Source organism: Pundamilia nyererei, unplaced genomic scaffold (genome assembly GCF_000239375.1).
Source record: "Pundamilia nyererei isolate P.nyererei 1_Seehausen unplaced genomic scaffold, PunNye1.0 scaffold00189, whole genome shotgun sequence".
Taxonomy (NCBI): Eukaryota; Metazoa; Chordata; class Actinopteri; order Cichliformes; family Cichlidae; genus Pundamilia; species Pundamilia nyererei.
The window spans coordinates 823,838-847,391 of record NW_005187590.1 but is presented as its reverse complement, the minus strand read 5'-3'; the positions used below and the strand labels follow the sequence as shown (position 1 = coordinate 847,391).

Genomic DNA, 23,554 nt, shown 5'->3' with positions numbered 1-23,554 from the left:
ATATATATATATATATGAACCCCTCTGTAAACGCTGTTTACCGAAGTCTATTTACCAACAAACCTAAAGATATTACACATAAAAAAAATACACGGAAACATTGGAAATCGCTTTTTGGCACAACACCGGTCTGTGCGCCATCTTGCATTAGATGTGTTACACATTAATAAACACGCTTCTCCTGCACTCCATTGGCACAAGTGGATTTTCTTTCTTATTAAAAGCTGAGCTGACATCAACGTCTCTTAAAGTTTTACCAGCTCTTTGGGGTTTTTGTACTTTCATGATGCATAACTTTAAAAGCGCAGATTGACGGAAATAACCACACACCATATAGCAACTAGCAACTCGGTGCTAGCTAATGATCGATGCCGCTGGATGAAAATGTGATCTTGAAAACTAACGAATATTAATATCAGTACTTTCTATTAATCCTAGCAAATCTTTCCGAAGACTAAAATGTAAGTTTTCACTGGTTCATAAGGACTACGGTTACCTAATAGAGCAAATAACTGCATGGGAAATTGCATACATAATGTATCTCGTGAATTGTATTCGCATTTGCTTGTCTAACGCATGAATGGGGATTTTACGGCAGATTTATTCGGCTTTGATGAGCGCTGAACTCTGATTCGGGTTATATGGAGCAACAATAATAATTCCCAGGACAGTCATCGGTATTTTACCCACGGAAATGGCGTCATCTCGTGTACAGTGTTTACTGTCAGGAGACTTGTTAGGTGTAACATTCACAAGCAGGATTAACAGCTAGTACATGGGGAAACATAACAACTTCCACAGTCTTTTTATCTGGATGAACACCGCGCTGAAAATCAAATGTGTTTTTAAATGAGCTGCACCCTCCCTCCAGGCCAAAGAGCGAGCGCGTTATAGACACAACAACCTGAAACAAGCGCAAACGTCATCCAGCTTATTAAGTCTGCTCGTTCTTGTATTTCGTATAAAATAAACGTCAACACACCTGGATATAGAGCCGCTGTTAAGTCGTCTTTTCCTAAGTTCCAAACACACGTGTGTCGATATAGCGTACCCCCATTACTCCAGGAAGCTAAACAAAACACTTCCTGTTTCAAATTAAAAGTTTCACTGAGAATTTTTGTTACGAAAAACACCAACCTTCAGTGTCTGATATAAGAGCTAAATTTAACCAGTGTTAAGCTAATGATAATTGTAACTCATGATAAATGTTTCTGGCACATGCTCAGCCCACCTCCAAATTCGGCCACTCTTGGCTCCAAAATAAAATGGAAAACAAACAAAGAAAAAATAATCATAAAACTAGGACATCTTACTATTCATTACTGCCTGAAGAAAATAAGAATAACCCAGGTTAAACTCAGGGTTCTTGCCAGGCCAACAGAGAGTCACATGTCTACTGAGCCAAGCATTCCTTTAACCTTACCTACTGTAACAGTTGCTATTGTAATGCAGTGTATGACCACATGGCGGCGCCTCCTGTCTCATGACTGGTGTGTCACCCCCTTTTTGTTCTTCTTCGCACTCCTCCTGTAATGGATGTTCCCGTGTGTATGCGGACTAGTGTGCTCTTTAGTAATGTGTGGTAGAGGTAGCACTTTTATTTTTGATATTGTAAATAAATGAGTACTTTTTGGAAAGTCAGAAGCTGTTGCTCATTCGCTATCCACCTGCACACCTCCGCGGCTGGCTTCATCTCCACCGCACGTTACACTACTAATGAATTAACAAGTTTCTTTAAAAAATAAATGAAATTGCATTAACAAATTAAATTTTCACCATTAGAGGAAAAACATTTCCAACCACCCCACAGATCATACAGCTGATATTCGTTTAGATTCTCTCTCCAATCTTTCTGTGTTCAATAATAACTTCCACCAAACCATCAATGTGTCTGGTTCTGCTGGAGGCTTCTTCCATTTAAAAGGGAGTTATCCTTTTCACTGTCATCAAGTGCTTGCTCAGAGGAGGTCATTTGATAGTTTTCTCTCTATTATTGTAGTCTTTACCTTACAGTATAAAGCACCTTGTGGTGACTGTTGTTGCAATTTCGTGATATATAAATAAAACTGAATCGATTCAGAATTCACTGTACACAAACAGCATTAATGAAGGTTACAAATGATCTTGTGGCCTCAGACAGTAGACTTACCTCTGTACTGCTAGACAGTGTAGTGTTTGACACTGTTGACCACACTTTTTATTACAGTTGTTAGAACATGTCATAGATATTAAAGGTACTGTGGCACAGTGGTTTAAGTCATATCTGTCTAATGGACTCCAATTTTCTCATGTGTGAGGTAACTTAAAGCAGACAGAGTTAATTAGAGCGCTGTATGTATGTATTTGTCCATCACCTCAGGTTCCAGTTCATTCCATGAGAAGTGTGAATATGAAAGATTAAAACAAAATCCCCTGATTAGCCTGTTTCTCTGTAACACAGAGAGACAGAGAACCTTTCACACTCACTGTAAATGTATTCTCTAGTATTATTATGTGAAAATTTCTTTTCTCAGAGCAAAGTGGATATTTATCACTGATGGTCTATTATTTATTTGTTTTCTTTTGCTAGAATTTTAATTTTTTCATAACTCTGTGTATTATTTAGTATCACGGTGGTTTAAATCTCTGATCCCCACAAATCGAAAATGTACATGTTAAAAACATACTCTGGAGAAAGAGTCGCTTTAATTCTGAAAAGATTTGACCGGAAGTGCTGTTCCTGTTTAATGATCGAGTAAGTCCAAAACCAAGCCTCGTTAGTGAGATGCTGGGAGCTGATAGGATTAGGAGCGCAGCAGGAGAGCAGCAGCTCGGCTCTCCGCGCTTTGTTTTCTGCTCAGATCACCAAGAGCTGCAGTCTGGTGTGTAAACGCTGCTCTCCTTCAGCTGCATGTAGTTCTCTCTGAAAGCGACCTGCCTTTTTTCTCCAGAGGGCATCCCACCGTACCGCCCATTGCAACAGGTCGAGCAGGAGGTGAAATCTAAAAAAATATACATAGATGTGATGTGACAGTAAAGCGCAGAGAGAGAGGCGGGCAGCAGAGGAGGTTGACGGTGTAAGCTTTGATGGTTTCAGCTGCAGTGGATGCGACAGAGCGGGGACCTGCCAACATGATGCCGGTGAGTGGAAAATCACAGTCTGCCTTAATGACCCATTCATGCACAACTGTCACCACCATCTGAGGGGGAAGCTCCGAGTTCAACTTTCTACCACACATCCTTACATAGCTGCATCACGAATTAAATTTATAGGACCACGCACTGAGATCTTCGTGGAATCCTGGAAAGCATTTTTAACTAAGAATGTGTCTCGAAATAACACGTCATGTTTTATAAATTAATCTTTTTTGTTGTACTTCGCTTCCTCCGACTTTGTAATGTAATACTACATATAATACAGTTAATATTTAATCACGCAGTATATTTATGTTTGAAAATAAAGATATTAGGTGTAGTTTTAATTTGTGTTAATGTGCAAACGTTCAGCTTTAACTCATGGCTATGGGTGGAGTGTTCTTAGCGGTTTGCTTTGTGTTGATATTGTGTCTTTGTGTTGGGTGCAGTTTGCACAGTGCCTGCTGTCATGCAATGAAAATTAAAGTAACTTTCTTTAACATTCACACTCCTTAGAGATTGTAAAGTGTTCTCACATTTTCTCCTTGATCAACACAAACTGAAATCAACTTGTAAGCAACTTGATCAGTAACATTACTATGACTGTTAAATGTATTACAGTACTCTGTTACAGAGTATATATAATTTTAACCCCTCACATTGTATCTAGCAGATATCTGCTGAATACAATGTGGGGAAGCTTAAACAGAAAAACAGGATCAGTTAGACAACAGATGCCAGTGTGGTGGAATCAGACAGAATAGGGATTACGTGTTCCTCTCATCACAGACCAACTGCAGGTGACACAGAGGATTTGAAGTTGTCTGGTGTCTGTCTGCAGTGACTCAAACACAGCAGACTTCTCTGTTGCACCAACCAGTGTCACAACCAGATGTGAGCAGCTGTGGATCTACTAATAATAGATTAACACCATTGCATTGCACCATTGTTTTCATGTGGAATGATGGTACTCTTCTGGTTTATGAGAATAAAAAAAGAAAAAAGAAGTGTTGACCTTTTCGTGCATGCTACATCCTCAGTCTTACTTCTGCTGAACAGTTTGACATTTCAGGCTGTGGTGTTCTGGTACTTGTCACATGTCAGACTTCCCACTCTTCACTGGTGTCCCGTGTCTGGGAATCACTCATGGCTGCAAATCTGAAGTAATGTGAACTGACCACCAAAGCCAAAGTGTCATTACTTCACTGAAATTCAGATAACTGACACGTTGACTGGTTGGATTTAAGTGTGTTTCAGCTACAGTTATCTGCATTAATGATCGGGGGGGGGGTTGCACACTAATGGATGGCAGACAAAAGAGGAACTTTATAGACTCTATCAATGAGGAAATGGTGAGATGAACTTCTCATTTATTGTTCTATAGACAGTAACTTCTACTCTTGACTTCATTATTTCTACATAGGTTGTTTGGAGGAAGCTCTTATAAAACAATAACCAATTTACTCACAACTTGTCTTAAATAAAGGTGTAAAGGTGACACATATTATACTCTATACTGCTAAATGTAGCTTTTTTGATTCAAACTTCAAAATAATCTTTATTTTTATAAAAATGACAAGTTGAAAAAACAAATCAAAAAACAAAAATCAATTTTTTATCAATGCCAAATATTACGGAACTCTGTAAATTGTTTACAGGCTATTCTGTCACTGAAACAACTGAAACTAAAGTGCTCTGCTACCAATGTACCATTGATTAACCGCAAATGAGAGGTAGTGTCAGGTACTTGCATCATTTTCTAGTCTGACTGTAAATTCACCAGACAGCAGGATATCGACCGGTTTCTCTTGTTCACTCATCTTTATCATTTCTCTTCTAACTGCTTTGATCTTTTTAAACCTTACCCAGACTGCTGGCTTGCGCTGTGGCTGTCGAGCTCCTTGTAGCTTAAGCTACGTTACCTTTGTTAACTTCCTTAAAATATCCATGTTCAGCTGGGTGAAGACAATTTATGATTACGTTTTCATGGTGCTCCACCTACAGTTTATTTTGAACTTTTTGACTTCGCTCATAGTGAAGAGCTTCCATGTTAATGACATGTTGTATGTGCTGTATGTGTACATGTGACTGTTTGCTTAGCTCATAACTGAACCAGACAGGATCAAGAACGCTGGAACAAACCGAGCCCCTGGTCAGCTGATTTGTACAACTTTACTTATGCCGACTTGATTGGCTGCCCTCATTAACAACATAATGAACAGCAGATGGGTGGGGCTTCTATGCTCTCATTCAGAGCCATGTGTCCTCCAACACAACAACTACAGGTTTCTGGATGTTAATGAACAAATGTTGACTGGTTGACAAGTGGGTGGCTGCAGCTCAGGAGGTAGAACAGGTCATCTACCAATCTGTAGGTTGGTGGTTCCATCCCCAGCTGCTGCAGTCTGCAGATACTAACTGATGCATCCATTGGAATGTGAATGTTAGACAGAAAGCACTTAAGCATAGAAAAAAGTGCTCGGATGAATCAGTGAATGAGTGTTTTGAGTGCTCAGGCTGAGTAGAAAGCCGCTGTTTAAGAACCCTTACAACTGAAACAAGGGCAGAGAGTGTCAGCAATGAGAGACGTGTGAAAAGAAACACCAAAGATGCAACACACAGCAGTCATTGTTGTTAACACTTGGATTTACTTGAGCTCTTTTGCATGTTAACGCCGTCTTCTCTGGCAGCCTGACAGAGAGACCCACAAGCAAGAGTAGCCCCAGATCCGTTACACCACATTGTACACTGCCTCCATCAACAACAGGCCCACTTTGCAGGTAGACAGGGTGTCCACTAACTGCCAGCGGACTGCTAATACGCTACCACTGCTGAAACATGATTTCAGAATAAGTGGGAGAAATCTTAATTAAAAGTATTTCCACTGCAGTTAGAAGAGTTCAAGAAAATCACAAAGCTCTATTTTTAAATAGTGGAAGTTGTCAGTATTGTTTCTGCTGAGACAGTTACTGTGGCTCACAAAACAAAAAAACCCAAAACAAAACCTTTGTCAGTCTTTTTTTGTTCGTTTTCCATATTAACTTTGACGTCCAGACTGTAAGAAAAAGCAGGAAACAGAAATGATCTGTTAACCAGAGAGGAAAACCTTACTGCAATGGGGGGAAAAAGAGACATCAGTATTTTCCAGCAGAAGATAAGGAATATAATATTATGTTTAAAATAAAAGGTTCAACCTGATACTTTTGGTAATATTTTGTTTTCTTTACAAGCATATGTTTTTCATTTATTACAGTATATTTAAATTGACCATTTTGTGATTTACAATGTTTTGGAGAACTGTAATAACATTAATAGAGATTATTATACATATAATTTAGAAACCAGATTTAGAACATTTAGAGCCCCTATAGAGATTACAAAGGTCAGCAAATGTTCAGGTATCTAAGACTTTGTCCTCATCTACTTAAACCTCCAACACTATAAAAGCATACACATATACTATGTTTGTGTATATGAGAGAAAAAAAAAAAGCATAAAAGGACCAGTTTTTGTGATTCAGGACAGTGAAGCAAGCCTTAAATGTTACATAAAAGCTGCCTTTAAAAAGGCAGCACGCCCTATTCATTAAACTGCATCCTCATAACCTTCCAGGCAGAGCTCAGTGGAGCTCATTGTGCTGCTTGGTAACTGTTGCCACAGTGACCAGAAATTAACACTAGCACACTCACTAACACACACACACGATTCAAGGTCATATGGGAACACTATTTATTTAATATTCCTTAGGCGATGAGGAGCTAAAGCATTTGTAACCTTCATGTTAGTTTACAACATCACCCTGGTGCTGATATTCAGGTCTCAAAGGTGCCAATAAAGTCAGACTTGTCCCACTCTGGCTTTGTTTACATCTTTAGGCAGAAGCATTTTGACAGTGAGAGTACTTCCTTCTTTCTTGTTCAATGTATAGTATAAAATTGCGCTAAACATTCAAATGTAGAAAAGTCACCTTCTTGTTGACATCCTCTAACAGACATCAGTAAGAAAATTGGTTTTCACCATATATGTTGGCCAATATGCTAATGTGTTTAAATGTAAGGCAGCAACTCTGTGCATTTATCTATTTAGGTATGTAGACATGGACAAGTGGCTGAAGTCCAAACTGAGAGATAGAGTAGGGAGGAAAGGTGATTTAAGTGACACTGCATGGTTGTTGGTGCCAGACGAACTAGCATGAGCATTTCCAGAAACTCCTGGGATTATGTTTAGGTTTAAAGAAAATGGTCTGAAAAACAGGAAGTATCCAGCGAGCAGCAGACCTCTGGTGTAATATCCCTTGTTGATGCCAGAGGTCAGAGGAAAATGGCCAGACTGCTTTGAGCTGATGTGAAGCTCAGCTATATATGTATACATATATACACACACTGCATGTTTATAAGCGCAAACAATGCTAAACACTGCTGATGACAGATGTTACTAGGTAGGTAGATTTAATTAATAGTGTGTAGTGTAATATTATAAGTTGGTAGGTAGGCTAATAAAATTACTTGGTGGGTTACAGACACCAATAGTATCATAACATACACTTTATCAAAAGCTATGACTTTATAGATGATTAGTGAGTAGGTGGGACATATCCTAATATAATCTAACAAAACAATGCCAGTCAATCAGAAGACAATGTTAACAATAGATGTATGGAAGCATTCTGCGTTTATACTGCTCACTGTGGTAGCGTCCTAGACAATGGGGTCGTGTGTATTGTTTATCCAATATTGGTATGTCATGTGATGCTGGTAGCCATATGGCTACAGCCCTCCACAGTGCCTACAAAACATTTGGGATGTGACCTGCAGTGTGGCAGCTGTCAGCATGTTGCCCTGAGCAGAAATAGGATGGATACTGAATGCGGGAATGAAAACAGTCGGCACACTGACAGTGAAATGTGTTTTCAGTCAGTTTGGTTGTGATTTAACACTCTGTTATAAATAATGCATGCTGAGATCAAAACCACTATTCTTTGACCTTTGGCTTTTCCCCGGTCTTGTCTGATAATGTTTCAAATTAGCTTCAGTTCTAATTTTTAAGCTTTGAGCTTCTGATCTCAGGATTATTTGACAGTTTCCTAATTTGTCCTGTTAATTATAATAATCAAATTATTTAATTAAATCAGTGATCTACTGTGTTAAATGTTTAGATTTATTAACTGTCACATTTGTAGTGATTGGTGCTTTCATAGATATCTACATCAGCACCAGTATTAAACAAAAATAAAATAAAAATGTTGAGTTTGCAGTTGTAATCTGAGCAGCAACAAAAACAGCTTAAAATGTTTTTAATTTGCTAAAATTATGTAATACATTTCTTTTGTGATTAAAGCTGAACTATATGTATCCATGTGTGTTTGTCTGCTTCTGTTGTGACGTCTCAGTTGTTGGCAAGTCAATAACAGGATTACGAGGCGACTCCATTTTGATCATTGTTAAGACGAAGCTGTTGACCTCTTGCAGACAGTAGATGGATCGTTAATTTCATCCCATACAGCAGTGGGGGTTGTGGTAGTATTAAGCAGCGTGATGCAGCTCTAATTCCTGGCTGGATTAGGAGCTGAGGCCACAGGACTTTAAGGCTCTCCGCCTGTTGACTAGCAGGTTCACTCTGCGGGGCTTTTTAATATTTCAGCTCGCTTTCACATGTTTCCACTTTCAGCTACTATGGGTGCTTATAATGCAGCAGTGTTTCCAGGAGTTCACAGGGTTTTTTCCTCTATGATTGAAATTAATGATGTTGTGGTGGTATAAAATCAAACAGCCTGTACTGTCTTGTTGGAAGGATTTTTTACAGTGTTTTAACTGCAAGATGACAGATTTGGTGTGTGTGTCGTGTTTGTGTTTTTGTGCAAGTGTCTGTGTTCGCTTGTTTATGTGTTCTAGTGAATGAGAGAGTTTGTGTGTCTGTATGCCTTTGAAAGAGCATGTAATGGCTGCAGTGAAGAAGAGCAAGCATGTCAGCATTCTGAAGTTTGTGCTTCGATGCAAAATTTAGTGCTGCTGAAAACAAGGCATTATGATGGTAAAGATGTTAATGATAATTCAGTGTCCAACCTAACAGCCACATGTACATTTTTATTGGAATGTGGAAGAAAATAGACAACTTGATTATATCATCTCCTCCTGCTGGTACTGTAACTTCAGCATGCATGCCCATTTCACTTTTGGAGAGAAAGCGTGAAATGGTCACAGTGGACCGGTGTGTCTATTACATGTTTTGCTCACAAACAACAGGTTGCAACGATTGATAGCTGGTGCTTCTGGGCAGACATTTATGGAAATGCCTGGTGTGAAGTGTTACTCATCTCAGCTGACTATTTATGTTACCCATTTTAATCAGAGCTACAAGTGAAACTAAAGGTGACTGAGGTGAAAAAAAGTGCACGTACTCACAAATGTAGTCTGCTTTTAGGATCTGTTGATGTTCAGGAATCAAGAGACTCCCAAGAGAAACTTTCTTTCCTCCATCATCTCTGATTGGCTGCAGTGTTTCCTGGTCGACCTCAGCTGAGTGACTGATGACAGTGGCCCACTTTGTCTGAACCTGAAGGAAGACGGCATTGCTCCAGTTTTCTTTATGTAGGACAGTAGGCAGGCTGGTTGACGGCTTCTCACTGAGACCATTAAATCTCTTTCAGAGTCTTTCACTGGTTCAGTTAGAGCCTTTGTTGGTTTTATTATTTCTAACACTATTGCAACTTAAATTTCTTGAGTATTTCCATTTTCTGTTGACAAGAACAGCTACTGTAGCCTGCAATAACATAAAACAAAATCGTTCTTAAGAGCTAAAAGGCCAGGAGAAATGATTGGGGCTAAACAGAAAATTACACTTTTCTTTCTGACAATGTTCATTTACATTTGCTGAGCAGAGTAATCTTACAGTTTGACTGAACGAGACCAAAATGAACAATGCCCTTAGCAACCTTTCTTATAGTAATTAGGACTAAAGTGAAAAGATTCTTTTATTTAATTTGAAAAAAATCCCACTCATGTGTGACCTCATGGTGCCCAATCATTGGCAAGCTTGGAACTGCCCATTTTAGCTCTGTCATGGTGATACTGTGGACTTGTTTCAAAGCCTGAAGTCCAGATTCTCTATGGTAGTCACTTTTTCTCAGTTATATCCACATGAGACATTTTAGTTTTCTCATCTTTTCCTCACACTACTGTCTTGCAGAAAAAATAGAAAGCACATGAACAAATTCAAAAAACCAAGAAGATTGAATGTTGCGTATATGAAAGTTATTGTTTTAGTCATGTTTCAGGTAATATTCCTATAGAATCTCTGACAAGCAATCCTCAGGTTAGTGACTAAAAAGGTAAACTGTGTGGACTGAAGTACCCACTGATTTGTCAGAAATTATCAATAAGACTGAATGTCACATCCATGTGCCCAGTAATTTATCCCTTTGTATATTTGCAGTTGAGCTCTCATTTCGGCCAACTGTATTTGTGGTTTTGAGTAAACTGTTTCAAGACCTTTTTGGATGACTCAGTGACATTTGGCTCACATACTTGTGTTCCCCCCAAGATGAACTAATACCGTTTTCTCCTGTTACACCTTAACCAGGCCAAGTACTGTAACAACAAAGAGGGTTGTAAATTGGTTTCAGCTGCTTTGGTGTTAATGAAATTACTAACCTGTGCACGCCAACAATGAGACAGACCTAAAACAGGAATGGTTTTACAGGTGGAGGCCTTTGCCCATGTCTCCTTTGTGCGAGTGTCACGACTCACTCGATAAAGCCTCTTTTAATGATACAAAGAGCGGCTAGGTCCACACGGCTTCAGGGCGCACCACGTGATCATCAATTTCTATCACTTGGTCAAAGACCCTCCGCCCCCGGAATCAGTGACGGACGTCGCCACTGAGCACATGATTGCCGTGATTGCCTCCCCGTATACTGCCCCCAACACGTTATTAAACGCTGTTCAATTCGTACCCGGAATTAGGGGACAGGCGCGGGGTAACTGTGTGTTTTGCCCTTGGATTTCAATATCAGCGGGATACTTGTGAATATCACCATGAACACATTTCACCCACTCCTCTTTCAGCAATGCCCCGGGGCGAACCAAGCTTTGGTGCATAAGGCTCTGCGTGCAGACCGTGTCCCCCAAAGCATGGCGCATACCCCCATGACTCCTTACCGGGACGCTGTAGTACCTCCTGAACCGGGGGAGGGTGTCGGAGCCTGAGCGATGTGAGTCTGGCATACCAGCTGAGTTTCCACCACTGTAAAGGACCGTGACCCGACACGCCGTTCTTTCGGTTGTGTAACTGTTTTTTTCCCCCTAAATTGATTGTGCACTCTATTAATTCCCTGGTTCGGCACACACACCAGCCAGCTTTCAACCCGCCTGCACACTTCTCCTCTCGTGTCCGACCTCGCTATGTGAAGGGAGAAACCTTGTTTGGTTGATTATTTCCACCTGGCCCTCCAGCCTCCCTGGCCCTGCCCCTTGAGCTCACTGCGCCATCCCTCCCCCTGCAGCTGAGCCAGGGACCACGCCTCCACCACAATGATGGCACAAGCATACATTGGCCCTTATTCACAAACAGTGTGCATAAATCATGCATTGAAACTTTCATGCACAAACCCAAATTTTATCAATATTTGTATAGCTGATTTGTACTTCACAAACAACTTTACAAATGTGAGTACAAACAAATGAAAGCCTGACTGACTTAGAAAACTTACACACATGTTTGCAAAATGAATACTAGTATATTTATATTTATCCTTATCAATAGTAGATGATAATATTATTACCAATAATGATATAGTGATCTTATTGTTAATTAGGTCACTATATACAATTTTCAAAAACATGGTAAGCCACAACATGGTTGGACTTGTTCTTTTTCTTCTTTTGGCTGTTCCCGTCACCAGTCGCCACAGCATATCATCTGCCTTCATCTCACACTATCCCTGGCATCCTTTTCTGTCACACCACCCCCTCTTTTATCCATGAACTTCTTGGGGGTTGCTGTAACTCAGGAGGTGGGGCAGGTGATCTACTAATTGGAAGGTTGGTGGCTCCTGAAGCTCCATCTTCAAACATCCTTTGTCCAGTATATTCACTATCCCTCCTCTATATATGTCCAAACCATTTCAACCATGCCTTTCTAACTTCAGCACTAACATTCGATTTCCAGCTTCAAACTCATGATTCTGACACTCTTAACCTGCACAACACTATTTCCATGCTTTTCTTTTAAGGTTACACTTGCTTCATTTCTCTTCATATTTACTCTGTGGTAGAAGAGTGTGACTCCACCTCCATTGCAGTAGCATTTAGCTTAAAATACTGTTTTGTCTTTTTTGAATGCTCAGCCCCTCCCTTTTTATATCTTGTTGGCATATGCATCATATGTTTTTGTTCTTTTGAGCTTTTTTCAGACCACATTGACTGGAATGAATAAAACAGAAATCAGGGCAGAAAGAGCTGTGCAAAATGAGAAAAGCCAGCTCAGGGATGTCAAGTTGAAGATTTTAATCCTTAGACCAGCTTTGTGGATGGGAACCTTTAGAAGAAGCTCTGATAAGCCTTTGAGCATGTTGTTGGTTAGTGCCTAGTTCACAGGATAAGTAAAGGCTGAAAAGTGCTGAGTGCTGCATCCACGCAGGTTGGCAGGCTGTGGGAAGTAATCTGGCTGTGGGCCTACCCTGCTGGAGTAACAGATGGCTCATTGCATCATGGGAGTTCTGTCCACAAATATCTGTAATAGTTGTAAATAGCACAAAAGCTGCAATAAAGGTAAAAAGGGCAGGTTTTGTTTTCAGTGAAACTGTTATGCTGTTTTACTGAACACAGTCTGTTAACGGACTATTCCAATGATTTTGGTTGTAACACTTTAAACAGAACATTGGAAACCTGACAGCCCTTGGAACTATTTTAAGTTTGTGGATGTTGTACAGGTCTGTTGTGAAAGTGAGGTTGGCGATCTTATGATGTTACTGGTTGAGTTTTACTTATGGTTATGCTTATGAGTGGGTACTAACCAAAACATATGAGCATGAGTAGCAGAATGAACCTCATCCAAGGGTTGTCTGAGTAGCAGAGTGAAGCTTTTGGTCATGCAGGAAGTAGACCGTTCAACCACATTGCAAGAGGACAGTTGAGGTAGTTCTGGCATCTGATTAGGGTGCCTCCTTTATAGAAGGAGGTGATATGGCCTCAAAATTATATCACGATATTTTAAGAAAATTTGCAATAATTATATTTTATGACAATATAAAAAAGGCTTTGTTGATGCTCAGTTCCTTTCAATTCAATTTCAGTTTTGTTTATATAGCACCAAATCACAACAAAATTGGCCTCAAGGTACTTTATTATTTTAAGGTACAGACCCAGTAATACACAAGCTCACAGTTGTAAATCAGTGACGCGGATCTCTCATCCTGCTTTTCAAGTGAGCTACTGTCATTGATGACAGTCTTCCTAATTTAAAGGTAGTCTATTGAAACAACGTGAACGTGAACCCTGAATTCTTATTACCAAAATGTATTTTGTAATTGTAGATGTTCCTAACTGTGTACCTCAGCAACAATAACCAACACTTTAGTGAAGTCCCCATCACACCAGAGACACTGTGCAGAGATGTGGTGGAGCTCTGCAAGGAGCCTGGCGAGTCTGACTGCTATCTGGCTGAGATATTGAGAGGCTCAGGTGAGTTTCTTGTGTCAAGTAGATATCCAAACTGCTAGTAGTGACCTAATAATAATAATAATAATGAATTGCGGTATTCATTCACGTGAACCTCAAATACACAAACACTGATATGGTTGTAGCTATATCTCAAAAGTAGCCATAATGTGACTTTCAGGTCAGGTGATAAGAACTATAGTTTCACACATAGTTTTTGGCCCTATAGTGTAATTATATCATGATTGATTAATTCCATCTCTTTTTGTAACAAAGGGTTAATGTTATATTCTTTAACGTTGTATGCTTTTTTTCAATCAATCAGAACGTGTTGTTGGAGATGGAGAACAGATGCTGGAGGTGTTGCAGCGATCAGGACAGCAGAGGGGAGAGGTACGTTATCTCCTCCGTCACCAAAGAGCACCTGGACGAGAATCAGGTAAGAAAGAAATTTAATGGCTAAAGGTAATTAAAAAACTGACATACTATGTTATTTAATAAAGGACCACACACCACCAGAACAGTCTCAGTACTATTTGGCACTCATAACATTTAAAAAGAAAAAATTAAAATGTCCAAACAGCTGTAACTACAGTACAGGTTATGATTTAGGTACAACATTTAGGTCTAAGCTAATTTATAATTATAAGTAATCAATTGAATGTTAATTATGAAGAATTTGATAGACAGTATCCATCCTCTCACTTTTGATGGCAGGTATGGATCCTGTGGTTAACTCAGTGGAGTGGCAGTACTGGTGTATCCCCTTTGTAAATATACAGATATACCTCTATCCATCTATTAGTTGATATACAGAGGTGGCAAAAGAACACACATTGTTCACATTTTTCACAAGTACAGATGCTTGTGTTTGAAAAGTAAAAAGGTGAGTGTTCCTCTAATTCTCTTGACAGTGTATACACAGAAAATATTGGCACTATTGAAGGTCCGAATGAGCACAGTGTATCTTGTAGGTTACTTTGCTTTCACTCGTTCGTCCATCCATCTTCTTTCGCTTATCCAGGGCCGGGTCGCGAGGGCAGCAATCTAAGCAGAAAAGCCCAGACCTCCCTCTCCCCAGCCACCTCCTCCAGCTTGTCTGGGGGAACACCAAGGCGTTCCCAGGCCAACCGAGAGATATAATCTCTCCAGCATGTCTTGGGTCTGCCCCGGGGCCTCCTCCCGGTGGGACATGCCCAGAACACCTCACCCAGGAGGCATCCTTATCAGACGCCTAAACCACCTCAGCTGGCTCCTTTTGATGTGGAGCAGCAGCTGCTCTACTCTGAGCCCCTCCCAGATGGCAGAACTTCTCACCCTATCTCTAAGGGAGAGGCCAGTCACCCTTTCTCTGAAGGGTGACTGGCTCACAGAACGAGTATCTGTGATCTCGTTCTTTCGGTCACTATCCACATCTCGTGGTACATAAGGGATGTAGATCGACCGGTAAATCAAGAGCTTCGCTTTTAAACTCAGCTCTCTCTTCACCACGACAGACCAGTATAGTGTCCGCATCACTAATCCGTCTGTTGATCTCTCGCTTCCTTTTCCCGTCACCCGTGAACAAGACCCCGAGATACCTAAATGCCTGCACTTGGGGCAGGAACTCGTCACTGACCCAGAGTGGGCACTCCACCCTTTTCTGGCTGAGGACCATGGCTTCAGATTTGGAGGTGCTGATCCTCATTCTCACCACTTCACACTCAACTGCGAACTGTTCCAGTGTGACCTGGAGGCCATCATCCGATGAAGCCAACAGAACCACATCATCTGTGAAAAGCAGAGATGAGATTCTGAGACCACCCAACTAAAAGCTGTTCACCACCTCATAATTCTGTCAAATAAAAATTATGAACAGAATCGGTGACAAAGGGCAGCCCTGGCCAAGAATGAGTCCGACTTATTGCCGGCTATCCGGACCAAGCTCTTGCAACGGTTGTATAAGGATCGAATGGCCTGAAGCAATGGACCAGACACCCCATACTCCCGAAGCACCTCTCACAAGACACTCTGAAGGACACGGTCTTCTCCCAGTCCACAAAACACGCGTAGATTAGTTGGGCAAGTTCCCATGCACCCTCAAGTATCCTTGAGAGGGTAAAGAGCTGATCCTGTGTTCCATGACCAGGATGAAAACCGCATTGTTAATGCTGTATCAGAGGTTCGACTAGCGGGTGGACTCTCCTTTCCAGCACCCTGGCATAGACTTTCCCAGAGAGGCTGAGGAGTGTGAGCCCCCTATAGTTGGACACACCCTTTGGTCCCCGTTCTTAAAGATGGGAATCACCACCCTGGTCTGCCAATCCAGAGGAACCACCCCTGATCTACACACAACATTGTAGAGGCATGTCAACAAAGACAGCCCTACAACATCCAGAGCCTCCAGGAACTCAGGGCGGACCTCATCCACCCCAGGGGCTCTGCCACCAAGGAGTTGTTTAACTGCCCCAGTGACCTCGCCCCCGGAGATAGGCTAGTCGTCCCCCTCAGACTCTGCTTCCTCCACAGAAGACGTGCCAGTGGGATTAAGGAGGTCCTCAAAGTATTCTTTACAATGCCCGACTATGTTTTCAGTCAGAAGTCAGCAGCGCTCCACCCGCACTATACACATTGCAGGTGGAGCACTGCTTTCCCCTCCTGAGTCGTCTGATGGTTTGCCAGAATCTCTTCGAGGGAGTCCTCGTTAGAGACCAAATTTCTAAGATTTTTAGGCCAAAGTGCAATAACCTCAGTTTTATCTGAATTCAGAAGCAGAAAATTAGAGGTCATCCAGGTCTTTATGTGTTTAATAGACTCCAATTTTTTCTCGTAAATGGAGAGTCCTCTTCACACACTAAGGATAATTATGGAGTTCCACAGGCTTCAGTGCTAGAACCAATTCTGTTTAGATTAAACATGCTTCTTTACATGCAGTATACAAAGTATTAAAGACAGCATTAAAGACATAAAAACCTGGATGACAACTAATTTTCTGCTTCCAAATTCAGATGAAACTGAGCTTATTGTACTTGGCCCTTAAAGAGTCTCAGAGGGATGCTGAAAGGTTCATGCATTTATTACTTCCAGGCTGGACTAGTGTAATTTGTTTTTATCAGGATGTCCTAAAACTCCCTGAAAAGCCTTCAGCTAATCCAAATTGCTGCAGCAAGAGTCCTGACAGGGACTAGAAACAGATTTCTCCTGTTTTGGCTTCCCTTCATTGGCTCCCTGTTAAATCCAGAATGGAATTCAAAATCCTGCTCCTCACATACTGTCATGGTTCACTGTGTGGCTGGCAGGAAATAGAACCCAAACACAGGAGTCATACGCGGGGAGGGATGAACTCAAAACGGCAGCTTTATTGCTGGAAAAACACATAGGTACTAAACTAAACACAAGGAGCTATAAACAAGAAACTCAAATCAAAAACCAGAGACACGAGGGAGCTACACTGGAAACACAGGGACCTAGGAGCGCGGAGGAAACACACAGTGAGGGGACAACGCCACACAGAACAGAGGGGGACATTGACATAAGTACACAGAAGGTAACGAGGGAAGTGGAAGCACACGGGGAACACAGCTGAGGACAATTACACATAACAGAGTGGGGAAGGATACGAAATTCTGACACCAAGACGCAGACCTTAAACATAACACAGAGAGTACACAGAGACAGCCGAGAGAAGCAGAGAGAGAGAGAACATGATGGAAAGAGCAAAACACAATAGCTCACATCACTATATACACGGCCACACAGAGGGAGACAAAGGGGGATGACGACACGAGAGGAAATCCAGTAAATTAACCTGAACAACTTAGGACCCATAGAATAACAAATGAACTTAACATGACACAGGAACACAGGAAAACTAAGAACGCTGGGTCAAATGACCCAGAATCTTGACACATACAAGGCCTTGAATAATCAGGCCCCATCTCATCTTAATGACCTTGTAGTACCATATCACCCTATTAGAGCACTATGCTCTCGCACTGCAGGCCTACTTGTTGTTCCTAGAGTATTTAAAAGTAGAATGGGAGGCAGAGCCTTCAGCTTTCAGGCCCCTCTTCTGTGAAAGCAGCTTCCAGTTTGGATTCGGGAGACAGACACTATCTCTACTTTCAAGATTAGGCTTCAAACTTTCCTTTTTGCTAAGCATATAGTTAGGGCTGGATCAAGTGACCCTGAATCCTCCCTTAGTTACTCAGCAATTGACTGCTGAGTAACTAAGGCTGCTGGGGGCTTATTATTATGCACTAGTATTTTATCGTCATTCACCTTTTTCACTCACTATGTGTTTATATACATTGTTGTCAATCTTGGCTTATCCTGACCATCTTCTGCACCAACACTGGATAGGCAGTAGAGCATGGCTAAAATGATTAAATTCTTCATTAGTATTTACTGTGTTTTGTGTCCAGTTGGATCCAGGGCTGCAGATCAGATGATGAGGAGAAACCAGGTGAAAGCCTCGTTGGAGAGATGTCTGGAGAATGGGGTGAGAGACTTTTACTGTGATTTTGATAAAAATAAATCAGTGTGTTTTGCCTTGGCTTACATTTTTGTTACCGACTAACATGAATCCTTTCAAACACATTCATAGATATTGCATTTTGAGTTTCTGTGATCAGCAGTCCCCAAACTTTTTTGTGCCACGGACCGGTTTATGTCCAACAACATTTTCATGGACCGGCCTTTAAGGTGTCGCAGATAAATGCAACAAAATAAAACCAGTACCCATACTAAAAAAAAGAAGATTTATTCATAACGCACGGGAAAAGACCCAGAGAAACCAAGTTAACGATAAAAACGATAAAAAGAATAATGCTAAAAACCCTGAAAACCATGAATTTCACATCCAAGCCTGAACTCTCGCAGCCGGGTACCAAACGACTCATGGATGGGTACCGGTCAATGGCTCGGGGTTGGGGACCGCTGCCGTAAATGGCTGAACAGAAAGTTGTGCATTGCACCTTAAAATGCATGAAGGTTGTGACAGCTGGACAGTGTAATGTGTCTTTTAGTATTTCTGTCTGTGTGAAAGTGAACTCTGACTGTATCTGTGTTACAGGTTTCAGCTCCTTGTCTGGACATGACGCTGAATGAGCTGCACGACCTGGCAACCCGACAGCAGCAGCAGATCAGTGCTCAGCAGCAGCTGCTGGCCTCCAAGGTAAAACACACCATACACAACTATTACTACTGTTACTACTACTGGTGTTACCACTTATATTGATGCTGATACTATTTTAAATGCAGTTCACAATAACCTCTTGCAGTTGCCTATGGATGCTTATTAACTACTTCTTGTACTCAGTTTGCCCCCTGGACTAGTATACCAAACAAAGCTCTGTGCAAACAGAGACTAATGTTCATACTAAAGTGATGCACATGATTCGACTGTGACTACACAAGCCTTCTATACCTCATATGAATGGCTAGATATATTTTACAAGATGTGCTGTAAATTTATTATTTATTTATTAACCTTTATTTAACCAGGAAGATCCCATTGAGATTAAAAACCTCTTTTTCAAGGGAGACCTGGCCAAGATAGGCAGCAGCAGATGTCTCACAGTTACAGAAATTACTCAAACACAGGCAGCAACAACACACATGCAACAATAAAAAATAAAATTCAATAAAATTCAAATAAAAAAGTCAATGTTTCATGTCTTCCAGTTAAAGTATATCAGGAAGAAATCGGTGTAGCTGTTTAGCATGATATGATATGATAAAGACCTGAAAAGCATTGTGTTTTGCAGGAGCAGCAGCTACGGTTCCTGAAACTGCAGGATCACCAGCAGCAGCAACAGGAGGCGTCAGAACAGGAGCGGCTGTGGCAGCTCAGGGAGAATGTGCATAACCAGGAGGCCAAACTGCGACGAGTCCGGGCCCTAAAGGGTCAGGTGGAACAGAAACGCCTAAGTAATAGCAAACTAGGTCAGTGAGCCATGCGACTACATAGGCTTTGTAACATTTTGCAGAGCTTCTTTATTCTTATCCAAAACATTAGTTTTGAACTGTTTTATGTGTCACATATTCCTGGGCCTAATTGTATAAAATCAATATGAAGCACTAATGCACCGACAAGTTCGGCACATTAGTTTGGGGCAAACATCAACATGGGAAAAACATTAGAAAACTATTTAAGAAATTTTTCGTTTCATAAATAGTCTAATTTTTGTATTTTTTAAAATAAACTTGGGATTTTTTAAAACGGGAGCTAATATTCTCATATCCAACTCTATATTTCTGTTCATTGACTATCAGAAAAGCTAAAGAAGAGGTACTGGCGCATGTAGACGGAGCTGGGCGTTGCTTCAGGAATGGAACTAATAAACTGTGCGGGCCATTCAGTGTGGTACTTTGCCTTGAGTGTATCATTACACTGCAGCTCCATCTGAATCTGCACAGGTGCAGTTTCCACATAAATGGGTTGCAAAGCAGCTTGAAATTCTCTTTTTGTGCTTCAAAGTCACCAAAGCGCCGGGCATACTCAGTGCGCAGTGCGCTCAGTTTATCAGCAAAGTGCGCCGACTTGGTTCAACATTACTTGGCAACAGGGAAAGTGAGGTGATAGGTTTGTAGTTTGAACCTATTTGCTGGAACGTTCAAGACAATTTGATTACACAGCAAAAGCAAGACACAAGTAGGCAAAGTTCTTCGTGTTACTCATGCATGAGGGAGAGAACCACGACAAGCGCTGTTCCTTCGCTTGACCCCAGTCGCTCTCGTCCGCTCCCCCATAACATTGTTCTTTTATTGAGCTCACATGAATATACATAGGTTCATTAACATATGACGTATACATACACACAAAGAGTACCTTGCCTGTGCGTTGTGTAAGTATGTGTGTGGGGTCAGTGTGTGACCCCATAAATGACTTCCCTAAACCTGCTGGTCTGTAAGTCCAGCAGTTCATCTAAACAAAAGGCACTTAGACTAAAACTGACATGGCTACGTTTATCCTACCATAAAACAATAAGAGAAGGTACGCCCTCTCCCATGCTCCCAGGATGTGGTGTGAATGCCAGAACACTCTGGAAGTCTTTGCAGACTCCTAAGGATCACACATCGTATCACTACACAATCGATTATACACCTCTAAGCATATATGGTTAAATATTGCTAAGCATAAATGACAATCAACAATATAAACCTGACATGAGGCAAGTTGCACTGGTGCATTTGTGACTGCTTCACTTCAAATGCCTTCACTGCATCATACATGCCGTGTCCATGAACTGACAGATTTCCTTGCCGAGCTCAAAAACTCTATTGAGAACTTTTCCCCAACTCAGCCAACGGACCTCTGTATGATAAGGAATGTCAGCAAGCTCTGAATCTATTTCCTACATAAAAGACTGAAATTGACGGTGATTCAAACCTTTAACTCGGTGATCATTACATGCTCCATTTTTAGGACTCTACCACACAGCCTTTCCTGGTGTGTGATGCAGCGATATGCTGTTAAGTCACCGGTACATTTCTCCTCCTTGCGCATCTTTACTCTCATCCTGCCGACGAGTCCACTTTTTTTCACCGCACAACACCGGCGCTCCATCTGTTGTAAGTCCAACAAGTTTGTCCCAGGGCAGTTTCATGTCGGTCACACTTTGACATGCGTTTTCAAAAATGTCTTTTCCTGTCGTTGTCCCGTGCATCGATTTAATGTCCAATATTTCCACTCCACGGATGAAGATGGCCAGCCGTGCAATGTCCATCATGTCTGTACTTTCATCCACAGCAAGAGAGTATGCCCAGTACAAGGTTTTAAAAAAACCTATTCAAACTGAAAATGAGTGTAATGGTTATCTTTAAATAAGTAGTGCAGGGTACTGCGGGATGACACCAGGATCAATTAAAGACTGCAATGATGTGATTGTGTTGCAGTGGAGGAGATCGAGCAGATGACCAGCCTTTTCCATCAGAAGCAGACAGAGCTGCTCGTGGCTGTGGCGAGGGTAGAGGAGCTGAGCAACCAGCTGGAGGGACTGAGGAGCAACAGTCTGGAGCCTTCTCTTCCTCTTCTTCCGCACCACCACAACATGTCTTCTACAGCTGAGCTGGAATGTCTCTACAAAGAACTGCAGGTGAGATGTCAGCTGAGAATTTCTCTTGCTAATATTAAATTATACTTTGCTGTTCTACAATTAAATTAAATGTTTGCCATATTTTCTGCTTTCTTTACAGTATGATATAAATATATATCGGATTTTTATAGCAAAATTTGTCATTCAGCGTTCTTTGATGAATGTGAAAATCTCTTGACATTAATCAACTACAGACATAAAATCATATTTCTACCTAATAGAGAGAGTGAAGATATCGATGATACTGTTATGCCTTTACACAAATTACTTTGTATTGTGGAGGGAAATATATTTTCTGTTTCTGTTCTTGTTATGTAGCATTTGTAATCATAAAAAGGCAGTAAGAGTAAGAGGCAGTCCGACAGTAATATTTGAGGTTGTCTGCGTAGAAAGTTGTCATTTCCATACCTTAGTTTTTCAGTTGTGGCTCCTTCTGTTTGCCTCAGATGGTGGGTGCTGCCTTTCTTTGGAGGCATAATGACTGTGTGCAGGATCGCTGAAGAGAGTACGGTTAATCAGGGTTTTTCTGTATTTGTAATCACATGGGTGCATGCAGGTTGGGGAGGCCTGTAAAAGAAAACCAAATTAAAGCATCCAGTATGTTTTCTCATTATCACTTATGATCAGGTGTGACAGGGGAGCAAAATTCCCTACCTGATAAACGGGGGACTATGGTCTTATCCTAGCCTAATAAATGGAAAAAATAAAATGATATAAATGAAAGCCTCTTGCACTCTTTTCTTTAAATTAAGTTCAGCGTGTCAGAAATAGTGATAAGTGCTTAATACATCATAGAAAAAACATTTCTCATTTGGAGCTCTTGAGTACTCCATCATTGCATTTGTTCTGTTTAACCCTAAACCATAATTATAATTGATAATTATATAGAAGTTTGCAAACAAGCCAGCAAACAGGCTTACAACAAGCCAATACAGATGTGAAACATGGCTGAAAGTAGCTACTGGTTGTTGTTATGTTCAGAGGTGGCAAAAGTACAGACTTTACAGACTTTTAAACAAATAGCTATTTTCTGTCGCCCACATTGTAGACGGTGACTTTGTCTCCACACCTAAACAGTACAATGAGTCAAGAGTTAGAGTGGGATTCAGCAGGTGGGGGAACCCTGAGATCTGTGCAGTAGCTCAGCATAGGGAAAAGAATCACAGTCATTTTTCATGTAAGCTTCAGTAGGTTTTCTGTGTCACTGTTATCAGCTGACCTGCTTTTTGTGGATTTACACAACTGAATTCAACACGATGTAAGCAGTTTCACAAGCTATCTTGGCTGATATTGATCCATTACACTGACACAAAGTAGTATAAAGTTGGAATTCACTGAATGAACCCAAGCGTCATCAGCTTAAAGCTTGTTCACTACATTAATGCAGTAATTTAATGCAACAGTTGAATAACACAAAATTAGTATAGCTTTGTTTGTTTTGCAAAATGAAAATACATAATTTATCAAAACACATCATATGTGATTAAAATTATGACGTCACATGGAAGCTTTAAATTTGCAGTTTCTCACACGTCACTGAGCAGTCCTTACCTTTAAATCTAACCTCTCTTCAATTCAATTCAATTTTATTTATATAGCGCCAAATCACAACAAAAGTCGCCTCAAGGCGCTTCATAGATACAGAGAAAAACCCAACAATCATATGACCCCCTATGAGCAGCACTTTGGCGACAGTGGGAAGGAAAA

General features: G+C 41.0%; 2 protein-coding genes across 3 annotated transcripts in view; one reads left to right on the top strand and one right to left on the bottom strand.

Moving 5' to 3' along the window:
- The window catches only part of rrp36 (ribosomal RNA processing 36), an 8,296-nt gene extending 7,201 nt beyond the window's left edge, over nucleotides 1-1,095 (bottom strand). Inside the window, exon 1 of the mRNA XM_005747118.2 lies at nucleotides 983-1,095. The gene's annotated coding sequence lies outside the window, so the exon portion shown is untranslated. The remainder of the gene's footprint in view (nucleotides 1-982) is intronic.
- A 1,632-nt stretch (nucleotides 1,096-2,727) lies between these two features.
- tp53bp2b (tumor protein p53 binding protein, 2b) overlaps nucleotides 2,728-23,554 on the top strand; it is a 33,403-nt gene continuing 12,576 nt past the window's right edge. For both annotated transcript variants that reach the window (XM_005747117.1, XM_013914360.1), the window contains exons 1-7: nucleotides 2,728-3,120; nucleotides 13,646-13,793; nucleotides 14,095-14,208; nucleotides 18,173-18,249; nucleotides 18,823-18,924; nucleotides 19,517-19,694; nucleotides 21,648-21,847. In XM_005747117.1, the coding sequence (XP_005747174.1) occupies nucleotides 3,067-3,120; nucleotides 13,646-13,793; nucleotides 14,095-14,208; nucleotides 18,173-18,249; nucleotides 18,823-18,924; nucleotides 19,517-19,694; nucleotides 21,648-21,847 (873 nt within the window). In that variant the 5' untranslated portion in view covers nucleotides 2,728-3,066. The remainder of the gene's footprint in view (nucleotides 3,121-13,645; nucleotides 13,794-14,094; nucleotides 14,209-18,172; nucleotides 18,250-18,822; nucleotides 18,925-19,516; nucleotides 19,695-21,647; nucleotides 21,848-23,554) is intronic.